The sequence below is a fragment of the Montipora foliosa genome, chromosome 5 (assembly GCF_036669935.1).
Source record: "Montipora foliosa isolate CH-2021 chromosome 5, ASM3666993v2, whole genome shotgun sequence".
Lineage (NCBI taxonomy): Eukaryota > Metazoa > Cnidaria > Anthozoa > Scleractinia > Acroporidae > Montipora > Montipora foliosa.
This window is the reverse complement of record NC_090873.1, coordinates 24,747,639-24,772,638: the sequence shown is the minus strand read 5'-3', so window position 1 is coordinate 24,772,638 and position 25,000 is coordinate 24,747,639. Positions and strand designations below refer to the sequence as shown.

At 39.1% G+C, this 25,000-nt stretch overlaps 2 protein-coding genes across 4 annotated transcripts in view; both read left to right on the top strand.

The window, feature by feature from the left end:
* The window catches only part of LOC138003788 (protein Wnt-8b-like), a 26,491-nt gene extending 9,290 nt beyond the window's left edge, over positions 1-17,201 (top strand). Inside the window, exons 1-6 of one of the 3 annotated variants that reach the window (XM_068850018.1) lie at positions 7,177-7,287; positions 8,041-8,203; positions 9,330-9,354; positions 9,908-10,064; positions 12,759-13,027; positions 14,527-17,201. In XM_068850018.1, coding sequence (XP_068706119.1) covers positions 8,133-8,203; positions 9,330-9,354; positions 9,908-10,064; positions 12,759-13,027; positions 14,527-15,000 — 996 coding nt within the window. In that variant the 5' untranslated portion in view covers positions 7,177-7,287; positions 8,041-8,132 and the 3' untranslated portion in view covers positions 15,001-17,201. Of the gene's footprint in view, positions 1-7,176; positions 7,288-8,040; positions 8,204-9,329; positions 9,355-9,907; positions 10,065-12,758; positions 13,028-14,526 lie in introns of those variants that run through there. The other 2 variants (XM_068850017.1, XM_068850019.1) reach the window with 2 other exon arrangements.
* Positions 17,202-22,455: 5,254 nt separating this feature from the next.
* Positions 22,456-25,000, top strand: part of LOC138003787 (thioredoxin reductase 2, mitochondrial-like) — a 33,296-nt gene continuing 30,751 nt past the window's right edge. Inside the window, exons 1-2 of the mRNA XM_068850016.1 lie at positions 22,456-22,663; positions 23,310-23,375. Coding sequence (XP_068706117.1) covers positions 22,561-22,663; positions 23,310-23,375 — 169 coding nt within the window. The 5' untranslated portion in view covers positions 22,456-22,560. The remainder of the gene's footprint in view (positions 22,664-23,309; positions 23,376-25,000) is intronic.

Genomic DNA, 25,000 nt, shown 5'->3' with positions numbered 1-25,000 from the left:
AATCAATGAACGCTTTCCTATCAATTAATTTATTTCTTGTGTTCATGTTATCAAGGTTCCATCAATGGCAAAACTCCTCCCTCTCCCATACAATTGAACCATATACAACCGACAATTCCTCGATTCGCTATAAAGAAGGGCTAACACTCGAAACGGCATGTTATAAATCTCTCTTACACTGTTACTGTGATCATAGTTAATAGATGTAGGCTGGTTATGAAACTCGACAAGTTTCTTTGTTTCATGTTTTTGTTCGCTTTTTTGGCCTTGACCCTGCACAAAACCCGACAAAAACACGCTTTTTTCGGCAGGATAACCAATCAAAAGCTTCGACTAATTTATTCGAAATTAACTTGCGAACCAAAAACAAAAGATTGTGCAGGGTCACGGTCGGTTCAACATCTAATTGCGACTGTATTGTTCCTGCTTTTGAAATCCCAGGGTTTCATAACCAGTTCCTAGATTAACTATGCTGTGATCGAGTTTCAAACCCGACCAACGCTATATAGGTATGTGCCGCTGTGAAGGGTATGGTTTTCAAGCAGTTTACTCTAGCATAGGGTATATAAATCAGAGCGTATGGGTCTAGAATAGGGTATCATTTTTCACGAAACTGACCAGTTGGTTGAAGATTTAATCCAGACTAAGGAAACCAGGAATTGCTACTCAAAAATATACAAAAATGAAATCGGCAAGTTTAAATTTTCACGACTCAGCCTCAACAGCGTAGATAGACTATCATAAAACGCTACTGATATTATTAACTGTCAAAAATCGGGATTCAGACGGAAATCGGTGGTATTAATACTGGTTAAAATTAAACAATTTATTGTCTTGATAATGCGTACGTACGTGCTTGGCATTGCTGGACAAGTATAAATAAATCCTGATTGTGGTATAATGTTTTGGGTTTGTTTTAGACTGTGCTAGTGATCTCAGTTTCTGGAAAACAGCTACTCTAGGATAGGAGTGATTTGGGGAGTCAGTACTCTAGTATAGGGTAGCAAAATCCAGCTGAAACTAGCTCTGGTATAGGCTAAGGATTTCAGGGTGCCAGGGCACATCCCCACCCAGAAATTCCTAAAGTACCCCCCCCCCCCCCCCCATCGAAAATATCTGGTCGAACATCTTATGTACGCATGCCGTGTTTGTCATGGCGCGTGCCGGTGCATAAGATCACGTACTTATACATAATTTCCGTGAGGAGTCTAATCAATGTCATTCATAGAAAATAAAGCATTGGCATTTCAAGAATGAAACAGAAAAATCCGTGGACTCTACCTCAGTGGTGAGCTGAAAAAGATTGACCGTAACGTCTGAGTAAACGCTCACAACTGGACGGAAGTAACGACCGTTGGAGAACAGCGAGTTTCAAAGAATATTGGCGCTTGCGTTGCTTGAAGGTGAATTATTTTATTCGTTTCAACTGGTGAACGGCACAGAAATCAACTGAGTGAGGCCGTACACTACTGTGAATGTGAAGGATCCGTCCGTTCACATACATGTATATGCATGTACACACTGAAGCGAGCTACGAAGGAGAGCACCCGTTAATATATTCATACTGTATCAAGTGGGTTGATAGATGACAAGAGTGAAGTTGGGGTTTCGAAATCAGACTTTGCTACTGCAAATCAACGACTTTGGTGATGGGCCTTGTCAACGCAGTGGCAACAGAATTTAAGACAGCATCTTGTATTCGACAGCAGTTATAGGCACGTATCAGCAATAAGTGTAGAGAACCAGAACGCCAAAAAAGAATGAATCGGTAATTTAAAAAGAGTTTAGTTCAATTTCAAAAAAAAGGAAATTAGTTTTTTATTCATTTGTGACAATCCAAGTATACACACGATTATTGATCGTGAAAAACAATTTCGAGAAGATAACGGAAAACCATGATAAAAAACCACATCTACATAAAGCAACCCACTTCAAAAGATGCTAGAGCTAAAGTGAATGTTGAAACCGCAACCTAAGTTAAATTTCGTGAAGATAACCCGCCCTTAAAAAAGTTTAATGAGCAAATGCAAGAGATATACATGTTCTGTAAATTTCCAAAAACCGGAAGTTCATTCCAAGAACGCAATAAAATATTCCCGGGTGAGTCATACGTTCCCCTTTCTGTCGATGCCTTCGTTCTTTTGAATCACTAGCTAAACGATTCAATCAACAACCGACGAGAAAACTTACTCGGTGGCCGACGTTTAGCAAGATGCAAGTTTGCGTTGGCTGTATTATGCTTTCCGCACTTGAAAAGCGTAGGAAATGTGTTTTAAGGACTAATTTAAGACTGCTAAGAGCTAGATATAAGTGTTTAGAAACACTTGAATCGATTAACATACGAGTGGACGGAACCGGGGAAGAAGAGATGTCTTGGGAATAAGTTTGTCAAAAAAACTAATTGAAACTCATCATATCCTGGGAACAGTCGCATTTCGCGAGCGATTTTTCCAAGCAGTTGACTCCCTCGGCTGCTGATAAGCTTAAGACTCACATGACCAGACTTGCAGTGATTCTCTCCTTTTTAAATCGATTTCTTTTCTTCTGCGAAGAAGGAAAAAAGCGACATAATAGAGAGCGACGCCATTTTTAATACCGTGCTGACTCCTTTGTTTCACTTCCCGGGATTTGAGTTTTTCAGCTTCACGTTAACATGACGTTACTACCTTTGGACTCTATGTTTAGCAAGGTACAAGATAGCGTTTCACTCCATGTAGTGGGCAGGTTTCAAATTTTCATGGATAAGTGTGAATGGAACTTCGACGATTTAACGGTTGGTTGCTAGCACACTTAAAAAAAAAAACAAACAAACAGTAAATGCTTCACTTACAGAGGGTAACATTCGACTGTGTAGTACTCATTGCAATATAACTGATTGCACCCCTAAAATCAAAATCAGTAATACAAATCTATCGCTATCTATATAACAAAATTAAAAGTTGAAAATATATATATCAGCAATTACAAATACACATTGAGATCGCACAATTTCATGTTTAACGACACCAGTAAAACTTCAAAAAATACACATGAAGATGACACAATTTCGTGTAAAACGACACCAATAAACTGAAACTCCAAACCGCTCAAGAAGCCTCAGAACGCACCCAAGTCATATCTTAATTGAGAAGAGTATGGCTTTCTGATCACGTAATTCCTGTATAAACTGACCTTATAAAACTGGCAAGTGGTTCTTTCTTCCTGATGACTGAATCAGTACTGTCCGTTCCATTCGGTAGCTGTCCTGACCGTAAACGCTTGCCTATTCCCTTCTTTTCATTCTTGAGTACATTGGACAAAGCAAGTATAAACTGGAATAACTAGTTCCTCCTCGATAAATGTCCGAGACTATGTATCCAGAGTATTACATTTTTACAACTGTTACTAAAGCGCTTCAGTTAAAACAAGAATGTTTCTTTAAATGAACTCTTGAGGGGGGGGGGAGGGGGGGGGGTGATTTTGAAAAAAGTAGTCCTGCAAGCGCTTGTTAGGAGAAAAAAATTGCATGCAGCACAAATGAAATAGAAAAAAAAATTCTTGATAATCTGCAAGATAGCGAGCCACTCTGGTTAGCCTATTAAAATAACGCATTGATTGGCCTAAATAACACTCTGGTTAGCCTAAACGTCAAACCGGTTGGCCTACAGTTAGCTTAGGTAGCTTGCGGTTTGCCCTTGTAATGGGATAAGGGATTTCTTGCTTGCTTGGTTCACATGGCTCCAAGTCATAGGAGTCATGCAAGCTATTACGGTTAGCCTAAATTACACATTGATTAGCCTAGTTAGCATTGCAGTTAGCTTGCGGTTATTGGGATCAGGGATTTCTGGCTTGCTGGCTCGCACTGTATCCAAACTCGTTAGCTTATCACAAGCAGTTTTATTAGACAAAGAAAAATAATTTGTTCATTTTTAATATTTCCAGCTGAAGCATTTTCATGTAATTACTTTCTATTGAAATATAAGGTTTTTGCAATGTCTTATATAATATAAGACAACATATAACAAATTAGACCATGATCAACTAACTTTAATTCTGCTTTCACATTTGTTTTGGAGATTTCAGTCCACTTTTAAATTGTAACTAATGATTGTAGCAGTAATTACCATGCTATGAGATTGCTGAACTGCTTTTTGCTATTTTTAGCTATTTTTTAAAATTAAGAAGCTAAACATTTTCAAATCTACCTGTGGAGTATCACTTTATAACATGAGAATATTGTTATTAGGTAACATTAAATGATTCTAAAGAATGACGTTCCGAAGACATGTAGCTATACAACAAGGATTTTGTATAGCTTACAACATTTTAAGTTTGCAGCTCCATATTAGAACTGTTACTGCAATAACCACAATGTAAATGTAAATACATTCTGTAAATGTAAACACGACACCTTTTTCAGGAAAAAAAATAATGCAGAGAAATGAGGAGAGAAAAAAAATATCCTGCAGAGCATTTAGGCGGGAAAAAAATATCCTGCCCACCAAGGTTGCTAGAATAAAAAAACTTGCTGACCAGAAATCAGACTCTGTGCAGCTGTTTAACAAGAGTTGGCAATTGAAAACGTGCCTTCCTAAAGTTTCGGCACGACAAATATCATTCCCTTAACCTCATCCTGATCCAAATCGAAAGACATTTGCAAGTTAAAGCAGACTTAGTGTCTGACCTTTACGGAAAGCCGATAGCAGATATAGCAACAGTCGTTTCAACTCCGGCCAGTCGTTAGATAAAACGAACGTTGACTTTCATATACCGGATCCGAAATATTTAATTTCCATAAAACAAAAGAACAAAGCAAACATAAAAATTATACCTAATTAGCAAGTCCTAATTGGAATAACAATGATTCTTTTGTACCCCGCCATGTTAGTCCGGTATGTGAAAGTCTACCCTAAACAACAGAAACAGTACCTAGTTCTCAGAGTTCTGTTGAAAGCACTCGAAATCCGGCAAATACACTCGATACGATCGCCAGTTCCTGTTGATAAGGTGATTGTTATTTACTTCAGATATGTTCTTAAAACAATTTAACTCGACTTCCTCCGCAGCCAACGTTGTCGATCGTCAGGAATCCGAGTTGACAAGGTAAAACGGCCAAAGCCAAAGCAAAGCCAAGTCAATGAATTTTTTCGAATGTCACGTTTCTGCAGAATAAGAACTTGGTTACCTTGTTCCTTGCTTACTTTTAGGCAAAATATGAGAGAAAAAGAAAAAAAAAGTGACTCGATTCCGAGCGCACGTGATAACAAAAGAAAATATTGTCTTTTTCGAAGGGCTTGTGGTCGTCTCAGGATCCGTGAGTGTTGCCGCCCTTTAGACTTTTTCCTGTTTCGTATGTAGATTAGGTACTTGAGTTTCGTTAGTTGACTCTTAGGAAATATATGCAAGCACGTACAGTTCTGGCTTCAGTACGTATATTATTAATGATTGTCAAATTAACTTTGTTTTGGATTCACCCCGTTCGATCTTAAACCTTGTTTTGTTGAACGTTTTAAATTTAATTTTCGAATAGAACACAATTTTCTGACTATCTATACGTATCCGGATATTTTCGAAAACGGGGAGTTTGTTTTCCTCCGTTTTTGCCTGTCAAACACAAGAATACGGTGTTTTCGATCACCGAAAACAACAGTTTTTGAAGAAGCTCTCCAGAGAGTAGATTTTTTTGACAAACGTACCGTGTTGAAAAGCCGGGATGTCATCAGAGGTTCGAGATACCTTGGGCACGTGCACGCATGGTCGTTTTCGCGTATCCATGTGGACGGGCAAATACGATTCGAAAACGTTTCCTTGTGGACGAAGATTTTCTTATATACGGTGACGGAAAAAGTGTCCGTTTTCGAAAATATCGGGATATATATACGTGTGTACGGGGCCTGTCATTGCTCAAGCTGAGTGCCGCTATTTTATTTGCAAGCCAGGATCTTTAGAGAAAGCAGAACTAGGCTCGAGTGCGATTGGACCAATTCAAAAGGTAGAAAATTTCCGGTCCCGTCCAGTTTCAACAAAAATCCATTACTTGGTTTCAAAAGGTTTTCTTGAAATGTCGAAATTCCATAGCTTTCATTACTTAAATTTTCGTTCCAATCGATTCCTCTTGCGAAATTCCCAGAAATAGCATTTTGGTTTTTTCTACAATAGAGAAAAATAGCGTATTAAACGAAGAACTTTTAATCATCCACGATTCTCTCAATTTACCATATTAAATGGCGATGTATTGTACGTGTTTGTTCGAATTGAAGCGGCTTGTATGCTAATGTACTAGTTAATTAAAAAGTAGTGTATATTAGTGACCTATATTTCACTGGCAATATGGCTAAAAACGAAGGCACACTTAAAGAGCTTGTATCATTCATTGCAAAGGTTGAGTCTGTCAAATTCCGGTACGACTTCAAAGTTGAAACTAGGGCTTCGTTGTTCGGTGCGAAATCATGCTATTAATATCTAGAACACCCAAACGTAAGCAAGTTGAATATTTGCAAATTAATTGTTTCCCTGCGGTTAACGGTACCAGAAAATAGCCTGTCTAAAAACTACTTACTTGTTGGATAGTTTCGGCTCATTTCTACGGATTTTTATCAAAGCGGATATTTCTAAATTGATACTTGTGGAACAAAGCCAACTTCTAATCATATAACGGGAAACTAACAAGAGGTTTGCTGTTTACTTAATGTTTGTGGGTTCTGTATTCTGTCAGCCGAAAACCATGGAATGCATCTTCAAAATCACGGCTGCATGAACTTGGACCCACCATGTTGAAACTTCCAGTCGCCAATCAGGGAAAAAAATTTGACCAAAGTCCAAGAGTTCGAAGATAAATACTCTATCCCCTTCGGGGCAAGTTGCAAAGGCACGTATCCACGGAAACGTTTAAGATTTTTGCTGTACCTAATTCCCACCTTTGCCGCCTGGACGTGACCTAAACTTATTTCGCAATCAGCAATGTTAACGATCCGCTAGGCTTGACCCACGTCTGATTTTGCTTTCAGATCAAGAACTCCAAACACGACTAAATAATATTCCATTGGAGTCTGTAGTTGATGTTGTTGGTGTTTGTTTGTTTGGTTTTTCGTTTTTTCCTTTCAATTTCCGTTCTGATCTAGCCCCTTGTAGGTAACCCCGCGTCCGTCCATGTCAGAAAATTATTGTTGATTAGTGCTGTAAACAAAAGCGTTTCCTAATTAAAAACCATAATCGCTTTTCTACTGAAGTGGACTCTTGGCTGCCCGTCGTTTTATTCGATTTCTGCATTTTCGTTAGTCGGAGAAGAACAGTGAAATGAAGGCTAAGGTAAAGTTTTGTTCAATTTTGGTATTTTTTCCGTTCAAAGTCACTGTTTCTGTCCGTTTGTCTTCAAGTCTGCATCGCAGTCAGTAATTATTATTATTATTATTATTATTATTATTATTATTATTATTATTATTATTATTATTATTATTATTATTATTATTATTATTATTATTATAGCAATAAAATGAGCACTGGTATGATCTTAACACCGACCTCTAACCAAGGGTCTCCTGAGTTCGGCCAATTCCTAATGTGATGTCTTCTCGTAGGTTACGAGGTGTTTTCTTTGCGGTTTTTTTGATAAAATTCTTTATAACACAAAAATGCATTGTTTCAGTCTTCGGATAGACTTCCGGTTAAAACAACTTTGGTTAAAACACTGGAAACCAAAAACTGTCGGTCAATTATAAGGTATTCTCCAATACAGACTCGGCAAAGTGCTTCTTTTTATTGAAATACTTTCATGACGTCAAAAAAAAAAAACTTTTAAAATGCGCAAAAAATTCTGTGCAAAAGAATTATCAGCGAATTTTAAACCAAAAACCGGAATGTTGCCTTAGGCATTTCGAGCTTATGACAAAGGACACCATATCAATGCTTAGATATATGGAGATTAGAATCCTAATGAGATATCATTGCTATTATGACTTTAAAGCCGTGATCCATCAAGCGCTGCCGCCATTTCACACCTTCAGCCACTTAATGTGGATTTTGCACAAAAGATTGTTTTGCTAATGACTTTGTTTGTTTTAGCCAGCTTCGTAAAAGGACGACACAAGGCTTAAAGCGGCATTTTTTCATCTAAATCTACACAGACCGTCCGCCGGAGCTTGTCACATCCAAGCATGAATTTTCTTACCATGATTCTGGTGATAGTCTCGTTGGGTTTGATAGACTGTGGATTAGCCCAAGTCAAGTAAGTTAATTTTATATGCTGAATGAGTTAGTGACCATACGAGATTTGCCTTATATTAGATTATTCAACAAATAGTATTTCACTTATCTAAAGGAAAAGTTATTGAGCGTGTGTTTGGTCAGTGCAAAGTGCGTCTTGTCTTTTCCAGTGTGACACTGTCGACTGACACTGCAATTGCTTGAAGAGCTCTTCAATATCACCTTTAGTTTGAAAGTTAATTTTATCTATCTACGTTTGTTTGTTATGCAACCATGTGAAACGAAAACTGATATAGAAAGAACGAGAACGAAAATTTTAATCTAAGTGAATGAAATGAAGAGATATATTCTTATTCTTCTGGTGACACCAGGACACCCGGAAAATAATTCGAGGCCTCCTTTGTGGGAGTCGAGCCTGTGACCTTTCGTTTGGTAGTTCGGATGTTCTGCCATTGAGCTAAACTGAAGACTCGAGAAAGCGGGGCCTCGCTACGCTTCAGGTTGACGTAACATTATTGTTCCGCTATACTGATGGGCCTGAAAAATTTGAAATAGTGCACTCTCCCTGTTGCAATGAAGGAGATAAAAATATGAACACTTGAAAACGAAATGAAGGGATATTTATCCGGAAAATAAGAATTTCACTTTTCTTTTACTTTCTGCGGGCTAACGCACACACGAAACAACTGAATGGCTCTGTTTAAAATGGGCACCGAATTATGTAACTCAAGTCGCATAAAACAAGGCAAGATACTGCACTCATATTCCAAACATGACTGCGGTTAATTTTGAGTGCGTAAGATCCTAGACAACTGATTTCCTTACACTGAAGGGTGTAAAAACATTGACGATTTTTAACGTTCACGCAAACTGTTCTATGTAATCATTACTGTGATTAAACATGTATTTTATAATACTATAGGAAGCGGTTTTTAGGCCATTTCCCATTTTAATTCCCCAAGTAAACAAGTCTTACAGCGTTTCTGGATGAGTCCATTTAGTCGACCATTAAAAAATCAAATCATTTTGTGGTTTTATGAAATGTCTTATATTGCACTTGGGAGAGCTCATTTAGGTGGTACTACGAATCATTTTCCTAACAATGGCGTTGTGGTCTCCTTAACGCCGAACTCTCATTCTCTCAACAGGTCTGATGGAATTCTTGGACAAGAGGTATAAGTCCTTAAATCCGGTTTAGCTACTTAACTTAAGAGCATCACGTTTGCGAGGGTCTTGCTCCAACAGTCGCTTTCTTTAAAGCAAGCGGACGATAGCACCCTCAAAATTGCTACCTGTACCACTAAAGATGTGTTCCATTTTAAAACTTTCTCAGACTAAATCTTGTCATAAAGACAATATCGCTTGAAAATAAGACAATATGACAATGCCGAAATATCTGGGAAATTGTTGTTTTCTTTACATGACACGTACTTTAGAAGGAAGCGCTCTGCACACAGGTTTTTCTCTCAAATCAAGCCATTAATAAAGCCAAAAGCGCGTAGCCTTGTACGAATCGAAGACCAAAATTGAGAGCTTGTAGTTCGCAAAAGCCTGTGCCGTAACGCTGTAAAAAAAAAAACAAATTCTAAGCGCTTTGGAAATATTTCACAAATTTTTCTCCAGCTTGTGTAACTGACACCTGTTGTTGGCAAATTCAATAATTGTTAAAGGTGATCGCCCCTTTATGCGCAAGAATTTACTATTATTTGTTATGTTTTCTTTTCAGACATACCAATTGTTGTCAAACATCATTAAGACAGGAAGCCATCTTGGGCTGCAAGAATGCCAAAAACAATTCAAAAATGAAATCTGGAATTGTTCGCTTCGCTACAAAAATGTACATAAACAACTCCCAATATTTTTGAAAACGACACTTCCTTATGGTAAGTTTGTTTTAACGCTGAGAAATTCAAAAGCATTTTTAAAATGCCTATTTTTTGCCGCGTGAACGCCGAATCGAGTTGTTGACCTTTATGTACTGAGCTATCAGCAGTTAGAGGAATTTTCGAAAAAGAATTTTGATGGTGATCTTGCAACTTCGCTTACCCCCTCTTAAGTATACGAATACACGTCAATTAATTAATGGTTAAATTTCTCTAAATCGCAGACAGTTGCATATTTCAGTGTGTTAAAGCAATTTCATTCCTACTAGAATTTCCTGGACGGTACCAATTCGCGTCATTTCCATTATTTAGTTGGCAGCTCTTTTGATTTCTTTTTGTGTTATTTTAGTCTCTTTTATGCTTTGATGTAACCATTGCGTGCCGCTAAGTTGATATTAGCAAAGTCGTAAAAAGACTTTAATTAATCAAGTCCATCCAGAGGTGCAGCATATTAATATGAAAAAATGAGGTATTAAACATTTGGGGTAAAATTTGTGGCGCCACTTCAATTAATTCCGTCCCCTTTTCAGCAAGAAGCAAATGCGCCATGTGTCATTTAATATTTTCATCAGTTTTGGACTTTTTTCAAAAGAGCCTTTATTGTTCGTCAACACTGCATTGATATTGTGTACAAATGATCTCTATCTAAAAGCAAAGCTAAACATGTCTAAAGCATTTAAGACATCTAAGTTTATAGGATAAAAAGTTGAGTCTGTTTTGCGATAGGGCGTCAAAAATGAATTGGAGGCTTCTTTCGAATTCCACTTCCCACACAAGCGGAACATCAAAGTGCAGTCGATAAATTTGCTTGTGGTCTTTTGTCCTTTTGTTGATTGCCGTAAAATAGCTTTGTTGATGATTTCACTGCAGAAGTCAAACAATACTTGATCATAACAGTTATGGCAACTTAATTAGCGTGCAAAGGGAAAACAAATATTACACTAATCCCGTTTACGTCGACTGTGAATCTGGTGAAATTTTACACTTGCTACAAGAGGTGAACGAACAAATGACATTTAAAATATATGAAAAGTTGACGGTCGTCGCACTAAGGCAGAAACGCAGTTCGGAGGAGAAAGCCTCGGCTTGGGCAGGCTAAAGCTTGATTAGGGCTCGAAGAGTGTGATTGCGATCGATCAGTGCAACTCAATCGATCCCAGTTCAGCTTTTCTCGTTTCTTCCCAGGCTTTCTACGCAGCTGCCTAACCTAAGTTGCTGCTTAGCTCGATGATTCAAGTCTCGTGTATTTACACTTGCTGTTTGACAGCTGCAGCTTTATTTCCGGTGCTATTTTAAGTTTTCTCTATTAGCTTATTTGTTTGTGAGTATTGCGATTTTACAAGTTATGAGGATCCCATGTTAAGTTTGCCGCGTTTGTACTCCAAAATGGCTGAATACAACTCACCAAAAGTCCAGCAGTTTTCACGACCAACAACAGGACAGCTTTTTGACTGAGTTCAGCAGAACACATAAAATAATTTGACAGAACTCAAGGATGAATATTGTTCGCGTGCTAATTTTGATATTTCTTATGCTGTCTGATAACCCATCAAATTTTGAGAACGACTCATTAGACTGGCAGAAATAATGGTATCCCATTGGTTACAATATATACAATACATGCGAGTAGCAGTGCTAATCGACGAGTGTATTGGCTGAACCTGTGACTGAATAGATATTGGGATATAGCGGTAGCAAGTTAAATTGAAATTCCTGAATACTTTAGAAGAATTCACCAGAGATTGTATATTATGTTGATAAGAGTTCTAGGCGTCTTGCCATCACTGAGAATGTTTCACTATCGGTCAACGCACCACTGAGTGTACCTTGTCCTTTGACGCCTGATGATAACGTTGTGATGACGAGATGACTGAGTGAGTGTCGTCGGTGCGTGTTTGTGGTGGCGAGACGACCGTAAACCATTTTGCAGAAAGCTTGGTCTTCCGGGTGAAAGTTGTTAAAAGTCTTCCATTTCGGCAGCAAGTCGCTTCACTATAACCCAGGCCCGTAATTCATTAAACTTCAAAATATTCTCGTCGTAATTCCAAATACTACTAAAAGAACTTCTGAGATCATACCGTCTATGCGATGGGAATATTGAACCCAAGTTTAGACATAAATTGTGGGGAAGCGAAAAAATAGAGCATGTCACGAAATTTAGCCAAATTCAGCGACTGAAAACTGGCAACTGGCGAATCAAGCGAAACGTACATGTAAAAATAACAGACTCGCTTAAACAATGAAGGAAGGTTTCAATAAAATAGCAAATACAAAAGGACGCAATAGTTTATCTCTGTTGTTTGGGACTTAGTATACCTGTGCTCACCAGATCAGAAATTTTTTGGCTGGAAGCTTTGATTTGTACAGGGTGTTTCTTTGGGATGATCCGAAAAAAGATCATTGATCCAAGATCACTAGGATCACGGTGCATCAGAGGAACTGATGGATCCACTCTGGGAAGGGATTCTTCGGTTCCTTTAATGTATCATTATTTGAGCGATCTTGGATCAATGATCGTTTTTCGGATCATCCCAACTGAAACCCGCCCACATTTGTGCTGTTTGAAAGTAATTTCTAGGTTAAGTTTAGTTGCGTAGCGAGTAGGTGCCACTGAGTAATTGGTAAAAGTACACAAAATGAGCTGCACTGCCGTAACACAACCCCTCAAGTTTCCTTTCTTTTTTTTTTTGATAGCTACTCGAGAAACTGCGTACGTCCACGCCATTAGCGCGGCAGCCATCACGCACCAAATCACGACAGAATGCAAGAAGGGAAAGATACCCGGATGTACTTGCGCAATCATCAAGAAAACACACAAACCCAATGATGATTGGCAATGGGGTGGATGCAGCGATAATATTAAATATGGAGAAAAGGTGACCCGGCGCTTTATCGATAGACTGGAAAATGAAGATGACGCCAGAGGAGCTTTCAACCTACATAACAATGAAGCTGGAAGAAGGGTATCTTTTAATTTAAATTCTCGTTTTTGGCTGTTTTTCATGGATATAAAAGTAGAGCTCTGAGGAACGTTTCGCAATAAAACGAAAGAGTTTTTGTGAGATGAGGGCTTTGGTACCCATTTTTCTGTACCTGGTCCCAAGATACCCTCACAAGAGAATCTTAAATCTAAACCATATAATGTATCTGCCATAATTATGACTCAAAAATGAAATTCAAACAAATAATTGGAGGACTCTACCTAAAACCTTTGAGAGATTATTCGGCCCTTTAGATTTGGAGACTAGTTAAGTTCCTTTAGGTTTCTGTGACTATCCGTCGGATTATTTTGCTACCGCCAGCGAAAGGGCAAAATATAATTGAACCTTTGCACTCTTTTTCGTGGGGACAAATCACGCGATTAGGAGCGCCCCCTCATCAAGATTTGAGAGTTCGAAAATTCCATAATAATCACAGGGCTACTTTTTCATCCTTTTTCCTTGTGTCTTGTATTTTTTACTTACTCGAAAAAATTTATTCCGCTTAAAATCTGTATTGTGTGATCTAAGGCACAATTCTGTTTTAAAATGGGTATACCGTGATGATTGCGAAAACTCCGCGTTTCCTTGAAAGTGATTTTAAAAAACTGCGAACTTTTGGCCCGAATGTTGTGAGCGTTGTTCATGGCGCGAAAAACTCTTGCAACGATTTTAAACGCAGGCATCGCTTCAGAATAGAAATTACACTCCAAGAAAACCCAGTCTCCACCAACTGTCGGGAACCAACTGTTGCCGACAGTTGACTCACGCTGCGATTACCCACAAATTTTGGGACTTCTTATTTCCAAACTGTCATAGAATTTGAATCATGAGTTGAAATAGTGTAAATTGGTAAAAAAAAGAACTGCGTTAAAAATATATATCTCGGCACGTACAGCTTGCAATGTATAATCCTATACGACAACAACTGCGTTTTTCAAATCTTCTTAAAGAGAACCACCACTCCAATTGTAAAAAAAAAAATTAAAATTTTAAAAGAAACCACAGAAAACATGTTCGCAGTCGATTTTGTTTAAAGTGTTTCAAAAGATGTGCCCTTATCCAAAACAAAAGAACTTCGGAATCCCTTGTTAATTTAATTATTTATTTTAATTTTTCTGGGCGCCGCTAACTTGAAAATTTTGGGATCTGGAACATGCACGACGACGAAGTCTACGAGAACGTCGTCCTGACAACGATGTGAATTACCCAAACTTGAGGTTATGTGGAAGAAGAGAACACACGCACGACAATAGATTCATACCAAATTTACTCCCGCAGTGATGGTACACAATTTCCTTGTAGAATGACTTGGAATATTATTCCAGTAAGATTTCTTCCAGTTTTAGGTTACCTTCTCGAAAGAATGGATCAAATTTCAGCCAGAGGACTGGCAACTAATCGTATCAACCAAGTTGATGTATCTTTTAGGACCGTTTCTGTTTCAGAAAGTTTGAAATATTTGTTTCTTTTTTCCATCACAGATTTTACGCTCCACCACAAAGAGAGAATGTAAATGTCATGGTGTAACATCAACTTGCACCCTGAAAACTTGCTGGAAGGAGCTGGGTGCTTTTGATAAAGTTGGATCAATGCTGAAGGAGAATTACAACGATGCAGCGAGGGTTTCTTACATAAACAAAAAACTTAAGGAAAACATAAACAGACAGTTGAGAGATATCTCTAACAAGTACAAAAGGCTTGTTTATCTCGAACCCTCTCCAAACTACTGTCTGCGAAATGATACTGTAGGCTCGCCTGGGATGCTGGGAAGGACCTGCCGAAGTGACGAAGCCTCCACGAGCAAATGCCGAGGTCTATGCGAAACTTGCAGACTTAAACACAAAACGGTGGAACAATCCAAACAGATCAAATGCAAGTGTAAGTTTATTTGGTGCTGCCGTGTTCAGTGTGAAACATGCACAAGCCAGTATTCTCTGACTACATGTGCAAGGTAGACGAGCCAAATATTGGCAATAAGACCTACGAACTCCCGCATTTTCTTCTCTACATATGGCAATATGGCTATCCAGTAAGATAAGAAGGTGTTCTTTTTTTCCTTATCCCATGATTCCATGTTTTCCCACCATTCAGTTAGTATGGTACCAAACTTCGCTTTCAGCCAAGAAAACGGGGCTGGTGTTAAATGCTTGGTCAAAGGCGTGTCGTAAGTTTGTCAAAATGATATCATCAGCAGGGAACTGAAGGATGATGTCAGCAGGCGCGCCCGCAATCGTGAAACCCGTTATGAGAAAGATCTTCTTAAAAACGTTCATTGCTAAATCTAAGTAGGAAACCTTTCAATTGTTTGCATTTTTGCCACAGTTACACAAGGCTATCGTTTTTCTAATCACTCAGCCGAGTATAAGGCACTGAATTTTGAAAATGCATTGCACAATTAGCTATCTCTGAAAATTTGAACAAAATATACCAAATAATCTCGGAGCAACGATGCTTTGAAAATCACTTCGAAATTTTACAAAGTGAATGAGATCGTTGGCGACATTAGCGCTTTTGCCAGCCAAGAATTGTTCAGTCTTTGATGGCTAATAACGGGATGGCTCGTTGTCAAATCTAAAAGGCTTACAACTGGAGATTTCACTAACTTTAACAAGTTCTTTTACTTTTGAAATCCATTTGTAAATAGCACAAATGTCTTCCGTGAGCAAACTCACATGCTAATGAAAAAAATTCAAACAATGACGTGAGCAAATATTTCCTTAGTAACTAGGGAGCTTAAGCACGTGCGTTTTTGAGACGCGGACGGCAACCGGAAGAGAACATTTCGCGTGCCACATTTCGCGTGCCAGGACAGTGGCGTCTCCCAGACTTTTATAGTAATCATTTCTTACGGAGAAAAGATACTTAACAATGTAAACGTGGTTGTATGAAGACAAGTTAAAAGGGAAAACAACGCACTTCCGGTTACCGTCCGCGTCTCAAAAACGCGCGTGCTTAAGCTCCCTATTACTAAACACAACAGTGACGTTAAGGTATTGTAAATGAAAAAAAAAAAAAAAAACCCGATGGGTAAATTTGCAATTGAGAGGCATTATGTAGTACTGAGTTACCCCATAGGTTATAGTGACAAACCGGTTACTAGAAAAAGACATCCTTGCAAACTTAGCTAATTAACTACTACCGAACGTTGTGGACAATCTTTTGGACGGTGCCGGGGCAAACATTTTAAATATGATGTAATTTGAACATTTTAAATATAATGATGTAATTTGAACATTTTAAACACATTTAAACTCGTTCCCACTTTTTTTGTTTATACGGGAACGTTCAACTCCATTCTGTGTGGATAGAGGTAGTGGTTGTTAAAAATACTCATTAATTTATTAACTAGTAATGAACTCATGCCTTCAATCATATGCATACCTTTGAAAAACATGATACGTTTGAGAAACCTCTGATAACCAAGTTGTCTGGATCGTGTATCTTATAGGGTACCTCGATCGACATATCGACCGGTATGTCGGTTGAGACTCAATCGACATTCGACCGATACTCGACCGACACATTGACCGCCGGCCAACCGAAAAATAGGTCCAGCTTCCATTGATGTCGACCGATGTATCGGTAGCTTATCGGTCAAGTACCGGTGGCACATCGACCAAATGTCGTCCTGTATCAGTCGATAGTCGCTTCAACATTAACCTAAATATGAACATCAAGTGACAGATTACAGATATGTATTGGTTGGCTAAAGACAGAAAGTCGAATAAGCGTCTGAAATATGACGGTGAAATGTTGGGTGGATTGATTGACGGTCGATGGGTTCGGTAGACCAGTGGTCGGCTCTTATTCTACAGCCCATGAACATATCGGTCGCGTGTGGGTCGAGTGTCGATCGAGTAAAGATTGACGAATCGACCTGAAAAGCCCTGGGAACGAGGTTGGTAAAGTGCAGCTGCCCATACAAGCAAGACGGGTCGAGTTGTATTTAAGATATAGTAGTAAGTTTTTACTTAATAATGTACATATTTGCAGCTTTAATTAATAATGTACACCAGTTATTTTCTTCGATCTAGAAGTCGATTACTTATAATCAAATAACTGATGAATAAGGGGCGTGACTACAAAAAAAATGTTACTTATTGGGATTTGGGACCTTAGTTACAAAAAAGCAAAATTAAAATTCTGGTTTAAACCACCTGAGCACGACTTTGTTGCATTTGGGGAATCTTTTAATATTTCGCAGGAAAGGGGAGATACGTACTGTTTAAGTCTGCAGAACAGGCGTATATATTGTTGAAGAAGCGCAAGCGAATCGGCTGCGCCGCCATCTTGGATGTGATGTTGAGAGAGGGCTGGGAAGAGCCGCAAATGTTAATTCAAGGGAGAACACAACGTTTTCAACGTGATGGTGGTGGTGGGGAAGGGGAGAGGTGAAAATACGAGGTTTTTTTCATTCTTCTTTCCCACCCCTCCCACAACTCTTATCCACGCGTTCCAACTCTGTGCCAGCTGCACTTTCTCAGCAGGGATCAAAGTCATGACCCTTTACTTTTACCAGCGTCCCTGCACCAAAAAACGGGTGCTCTGACAGCTACTGTTTACTACCTATCAAATGAAAATTTTGATTGTTGTGTAAATGTAAAAACTCTCTTAGTTTGTCCAGATTCTCTCTAACGAATCGTGCAAATGAAACACTTATATCCCACTCTTCTCTTGGAGGCTCAAGTTTTCGTCAAATTTCGTTTGATTTTGTGGGCTGACAGTCTGACAGATTTCTGCCACGATGTCGCGAGACAGAAGCTTCTGAAAGAGGATATGTCCTAGGACTTGATGTGAGTGTGTTAGGATACTCAACGGCTGGTTGTAATCAATAATGGATTGTGGGCTACACTCTGTAGCCCCGAAGTCTGCATCGTATAAATATGATGATTTCTGAAAAATGTGTAAGCTTAACTAGTTTTGCAATTTTGACTCTTTTCTTTTCGTATGTTTACTTTTTTCATATTACCTTTGGAACGTTCACAGTGATGAAGGTAACATCGAGCTCGAAACAGCAGGTAGACTGTCAAAGTTCTATATTACCTAAATTGAAATCAATCAATCCATTAACAATTTACAATGATCTCCTCCACATAAGAGACATAAGTCTCCAGCTTTCACAGGTCAGAACATAGAAGGGAAGTAGCCAAAGCGAGTAAGTATAAATGTAATATCTTCATAGACACAACTTTCCTGGGGCTGTGGCTGATTAATTATTTTGCGTCCTTACTGCTCTGACACATGACCGCGTTTTCATTCCCTCAACCTGTCTCTCAAAAACAACAGGTCGTTAAAACTTTTAGTTACGACGTTACATATCTGTGTTCGTGTTATGGTAATTTTACGTCCTGGTTTCTGAACGTCCCGGTGGTTAACCACTTCAAAGGCGATGAGTTTTGTTCAACTTCTAGTAACGTAACAACTAAATTGATCCGTGATTTATGGTTGTGTGCATTGTATTTATCTCCACTTTCGCCTGTTTTTCTGTGCCAGTCAAGAAGGCTTCCCCTCGCGTAATACCTTGCTCTTTATGCACATCTATAGCAGGTGGTTCAATTTTTTACAAAAATGTCGAAAGCGGCCTGGACCGAGTCATTGGAAGCAAGCAAGAGAAAATAAAGAGAAAAAAACAGAGCGTTTGTAGGGGAAGTTATATATAGAAACGGGAGTCGGTTTCCGTTAATTTCTTAAATTAGTTCAAGTCGTTTGGACTCGTTGTGGCGAGGCAGCCAGGATAGCATTATTTGTGCTTTACCCGTGTGGAAACTTCACCTCTCGACCCCACTTATGTCCAGGTTTGCACCTAATTAGATGCACACCCAATTTTGACATCCAACACAAAGTGTCCCCTTAAGTCTAAGCATTTCCTACCTATTTTCAACAATAAGGTAAGGGTAAAGGTTAGCGTTATTTTCAGCTTTGGGTAAATGCAGCAGTTAATCTTTCCTTAAAGAGCAGCATTTGGGGGACACTTTGTGACATAAATTGTCTGTATTCTGAGACACAAGTGATGTTGAAGTTGGCGAAAAGAGCAAAGGGACACTTCATTACGCTTATTGAAATCCGCGTGCATCTAATTAGGTGCAAACCTGGACATATCCTCGACCCCGTTAAACTTACACCATTGACATTTTTATTCCATACATTTCCGCTCCTTTGCAGAGTGAGTTTCGATCAAACCCAGAATGGCAAAAGTTGTGGACGCATTGTGCAGTCTCTGTTGGAGCGTTATCTGGCTTATCATTCTCTTCATCATTGCCCTCCCTGTGGGGTTTATAGGCGCAATGTTATACGTCATTGTGTCTCCATTTAATGCGTGCTGTAGTTGCACCAAGAGTCTCACGGATTTCTTCAAGAAAGGAATTGAGTTTCCGTACGACGCGGCCAACAATATGGTAAACGGAAAGCGAGGCTGTTAATTTACGTTTTTTGTCCAGCAGGGGAGGGCCGGAACTACTGCAAACCTTTCGATCAAGGTTATAAACGCACAGAACATTTTATCTCGATTGTATACACTAGTGAGATTTCCTGGACATGACTCCGTCCATTTTCCGGTCTTTTACGCGGTATGCACGCAGTTGCTGCAGTAATTATTGATCTTAAACAGTGCAATGCTCGCGTAAATTAACTTAACATTACTTACAAATCAGGTATAAGTTGTAGCTAAGTTACCTGGCATAAGAATAAAGCGAGGCTGCCGGTGGCCCTGCTTTGATACAAACCTTTATGTTTTTTTAAATGTTAATCTAGGCTAATTTGAATTACAACAACACAATATACATGATAAAAGCAGTGAGCTCTGTATCAATACAAGATCACCGGCAGCCTCGCAGCCAATCACAGGCTACGTTGGTCACTGAGCAAACATCTGTAAAATGGCCTATTCCGATTCCTGCAGCTCTTCTGTAAGATCCACAGCCAAAGACAGAGCAGTTGTCGCCTGGCATCACGTTAAAGAACTTTTCAATAAATGTATTGGTAAAAAAGCCAGTCTGTGGGCGGGAAATCTTGAAAGATTCGCACAATTTTACTACTATCCATGATGTGACCACAATGCTGGTCTTTGGTTGTGCACGGTCAAGATCACGTGACTTGTGAAAGTTTTCCCTTTGAAGTGCACCGGCTTTCATAAGCAGTCTCCCTCTCCCTCTACTAACTCTGCATTAAAAGAACAATGTGAATTGTCGAAGAAATGATATATGAAATGCATCATATATGAATCAAGTAAAGCTATGATCGTCGCAGTTATGAACGCAATTTTTGCAATTGCGTAAAGAAGCCTGAAAAATTCAGGCTTTTTAGAACAGAGTGATAAATAATCAAGTTCCGAAAGATGAATCAGAAAACCATTAACGACAAAGCCAGTTTTTAATAAATGAATCCATAATTAAAATTAAGAAACATAAGTACGGAAAGGAATGAAGTAAGGAACGAACTAATGCGGAATGTGAATGTAAAGTGAAAGAGGATGGAGGGGAGCCGCAAGGAAGAAAGTAAGCAGGGAAGGAAAAACGAAAGGAATGAATGAATGAATAAATGAATGAATCAATCAATCAATCAATGTACTCTCAAGCTTGTCTTCTATTGTTCATGCGAAATTTGTACGATGAATAAAATCTACGCAATGTGTAGAGCTAACGTTGTTTGTTTGTTAACGCGCTGAACACACGAAATTAGAAAAACGATTTCAATGCATAGTGGTTTCGGCGTCTAAGCGAGGGGATATCAGTCCCTGATAGAGCAAGAGATTGCATAGGGAAACCGCAGAGTACTAACGCAAGACGCCCGCGCTTGTTTTGAAGTTCCCCTAACCGTCCAAGTACATCCTAGGGGGGTCTGGGGGCGAGGACATTTTTTTTAAATAGAACACTCAAAAATGCCGTTTCCAGTGTCTCTGGAACCCAAGAATCAGTTTCCCAGGCAAGACTGGAGCTCACTCAAATTCTCTTTAAAAAGTAAGTGAAAAAAACCCTCAAATATTGGCATCAAACTACCGGACATGGAATGGGAAACCACCGGAAGAAACTATTAAACACTGCGAATGTTGTGAGGTAAGGATATAGATAACTGACCGGTTACATGCAGAAGGGATTTCTAATGGCTTCGAAAGACTCAAAGCCTAAGGCATGACTGCTACACAGAGGAGTTTCCAAAAGCGGTTTGACTTTCCACGCAGGGTCAGAAGACCTTTCACGCACGCGCAGTTATTCAACTGGAACCAGAGTTTTCTGGTTCCTGTTCATTCTCGACCCCAGAGTTTCCCAGATCCTTGGGTCGATCCGAGGCTCTGGTGACGAGAATGGTTCCTGTTTTGGATGAACATAATATTAGCGCCCGTTCCGCTGGATTGCTTCAGAAAGCAATGGACACAACTTAATTTGTTATAAAACTGATTTTTTTCAACCAGCAGCGCGCGCTGTCATTGGTTACTTCGAGGTTACATGATATCTAACATTATTAAATTCTCAACCTCGGATAAGGCAATTCTCGTGCTCTGATTGGTTCACTCAATCTCGGTTATCAGCTCATATACCTTAGTTTGACTTTATATGGTAAATGATTGATCTAAGTGTTGCAAAGCCAAAAGTTTTTTCGCCGGAAAGCCAAATTTCTCTCTGAAGAAAGCAAAAAAAAAAAGTTTTTCTGGACAGCTGGGTTAAATTCCGACGTTTAGAAGTACGCGAAAAGGTAAGAAATGTTTTTGTGACGAGCCTGCGTCTGTCTGACCACAAGGTGTTACACGACATCGCATCGGTTCTCATCAAGTTTTTTCGATTTCGCTCGGATGATTTGCTCGCTTTTTTCGCTCGCATTTCGTACTTTCTAAACTTTTGGAGTTTAAAGGAATTTAATGAAACAATTATTCCATTCGCGCTTGTTGGATATGAGACTGGTTATAGCCAACTCAGCGCTACGCGCCTCGTTGGCTATTTACCATCTCATATCCAACGCGCGCTCATGGAATAATTGTTAAATAAAACTGTTTCCTGCCAAAAGGTTGCCAAAAGAGCAACAGTGCAAAATCTATGACGTCAGAAGGTAAAAGTGCACTGTTACCCGTGAATGTTGACCGACGACCGCCATTGTTGTTGCCATTGCACATTTTTCTTTTTGTGCTATATAACAAATCACTTAATGACTGGTCCCTCGGGAAACAGTTCATTTTGTTTCCCTCGAATCTCAATGTTTCCCTCGGCTGCGCCTCGAGGAAACATGAGTCCTTGGGACCAATCATTAAGTGTTTAGTATTAAATGGAACCTAACACAAAACACAGCAGCAGAACTTTAATCTATACTATCTACTAACTTTGGTTTTTTCCTACTGATCTACGATGTTATTGAGCTGCATTTGCGACTGGGAACGAGACAAGCTTAGTAACCCGGCATATATATTAAGTCTGAAGTCGCCTGGAACATTTCTGGTCGTAGAAGAGACATGACATTTGCTTGTATCTTTGAGCATAGTTTATGCTTTGAGGTATTTTAGTGAGGTCCACACAGCACAATCAACGTTCATGAGTTTTCTAAGGCATTCAGTTCGTCTTAGACACATCAGAGGTCATTTGACAACGGGCAAGCTTCTTGCCTCTCGATCTCGTACCTTGAGTTCCTCAAAAGGTAGGAAAGAAGTTTTGAGAGGTTACAACTCGTCGAATGTACTACGGTACGATGAGAAGGAGACATGCTTCTCTTTCCAATTATGCTATTCAGATATTTGATTCTGCGTAAAAATTAAGGGCTCATTTCGAAACGTTTCGGTATATACAAACTTCTCTAAACAGGGAGTCTTCACCCGGGGTATAGAAGCATGAGTATGTACACGTAGTCTATGATTCCGACCCCTCGGATTTTTTATCAGAACCCTTTAAAAAGCCTTTCCTGCCTCCTTTATATTTTGCTGTTGCCAGTGAAGATTCCTACCACTTGTGTTCTTATGGGTGTCCTCTATACACTGTAGCCAAGTTGAACTGCAGAAGATATCATTGACGTCACCTATTATCATTAATATGCCAAACAGAGCCTCCTTGGCTGTTGAAACATAGGGTCTTTTGTTTCTGTGGTTGGCACATTTGAATAATTATCTTCCATATGGTGGGGTGGAAGGGTTCGATCATAAAATTAATGGAACATAATAATCCAATTATTATGACTTTTGAACTTGCACAGAAAGTAGACAGCCGGTCTTTTTCCTTGCCTTAATTCTGAGCACACCATTAGAATGAATCTGACAGTCAGTCACGCTAATTCTTTTTCTACTTTTCAGATTCTCAAGATTATGACCTTATTGTTATTGGGGGTGGGTCTGGGGGCCTTGCATGTTCCAAGGAAGGTAAAGAAACCTTACATTGTAGTAACTCATGTTATCAGAAAGGCAATATTTATCTCAAGTGTAATTTACATCACAGGTTGGTTACAATAATCATCATGGTATCCCTTTACGCATGTTTGTTCCTCTGTAAATCAATTCGCTAATACAGTGTAGTACTTGTGCATGTGCATGATTTTAATGAGATGATCAGTTTTCAATTAGGTGAGTGAATAAAATGTGATTGTTGACAGGATTCGGGTGAAAAAGGTGAATGCACAGTCATACAAGCTTATTTCACAAGCTACGGTAAACAATGATACACCAGTGTGCAAGCTTGCTGTTTTCTATGAATAGTGCTTTTCATATACAGATGCGTATTAAGCAGAACTAAATTTATGAACTCTGCACAGTGCAAAAAAGACATGCAAACCAGATTTTTGGCAAGTATGGCCAAAACAAAATCACAATGTACAAAACATGAAAATGAAAATGAAGGAACAGGGGAAGAAGTTACTTGTACTGGTTTTAGCATCATGCTTTAAATTTCCTAGTTTAGAGTGCTGAAGATGAACAAACAGGTTTTATACTTCAACATCTAATAGCAATAAATTAAAGGTTTCTAGAACCATTTCTTCTGGATGGTACAGTGCAAAATTCTGCTTTGCTTCTTTTTTGCATGCAGTGGCATATTGCACTCAAGCTTTTTTCCACCTGTCAGATTTTATTATTGCACATTAAGGGTTTCATCAAGCTTACCAATCCAAACAAGATCTTTAGTTTAGCAACAAAACCTGCCATGCAACTTATTGTTTTGAGGATGTACATGTAGCGTACACAAATTCAGGGACAAACTGAGTGCAAAGGGCATGTGATAAAGTCATACGTGCCAACTCTCCCGGATTATCCGAGAGTCTCCCAGATACGGAACGAATCTCCTGGTCTCCTGTACGGGTCATTTAGTCTCCCGGATAAAAACGACTCTGAACCTTTCACAGACGTTTCTCCATTCTAGACTCAAATTGCATCCCCAAGTTGAAAAATAAATCGATTTTTTCAAACTCGTTTAATTGTTTCTTAATGCATTTCTTCATCTCTGAGTTTTAAACACATGTTAATAGAACTAAACAAAATGGCTTCCTTTAGCTGTCATAGCCATACACTGTACATGTATAACCGATTGTTTGATTGGATCTCCGATTAACCAATAAAAATTATTGACATAAGTACCGTTTTCCCTCAAATTCACGATGGCAGCAGAATATTTTTGAAGGAGCTGCTGGGGGATGGGTGCGTGCATTTTTTTGGGGGGGGGGAGAGGAGGGGAGGGGAGGGGAGGGGAGGGGGAGTCGGTAGGTTGATCGAAGGGGGAGGGGTGGGGAAACAGGATGGAAAAAATCTCAAGATTTTAGATCTCCATAGGTTGGCACCTCTGTAAAGTATCTACAAAACAGATTTTAGTGTTTTTAGCAGTGTTCCAGATAAGAGACGGATCTTGGGTCAAAAACCCAACAAAGAAGGCTTCCTAACCAACAGATGAATAATGTAAATGTTTACTTTAATATTAGTCTAATATTAGTCTAAGAACAAAATTAGAAAACGAAAGACATAAGTTCCTCGGCTGAAGAGTACATTGTTTAGCTCTGAAA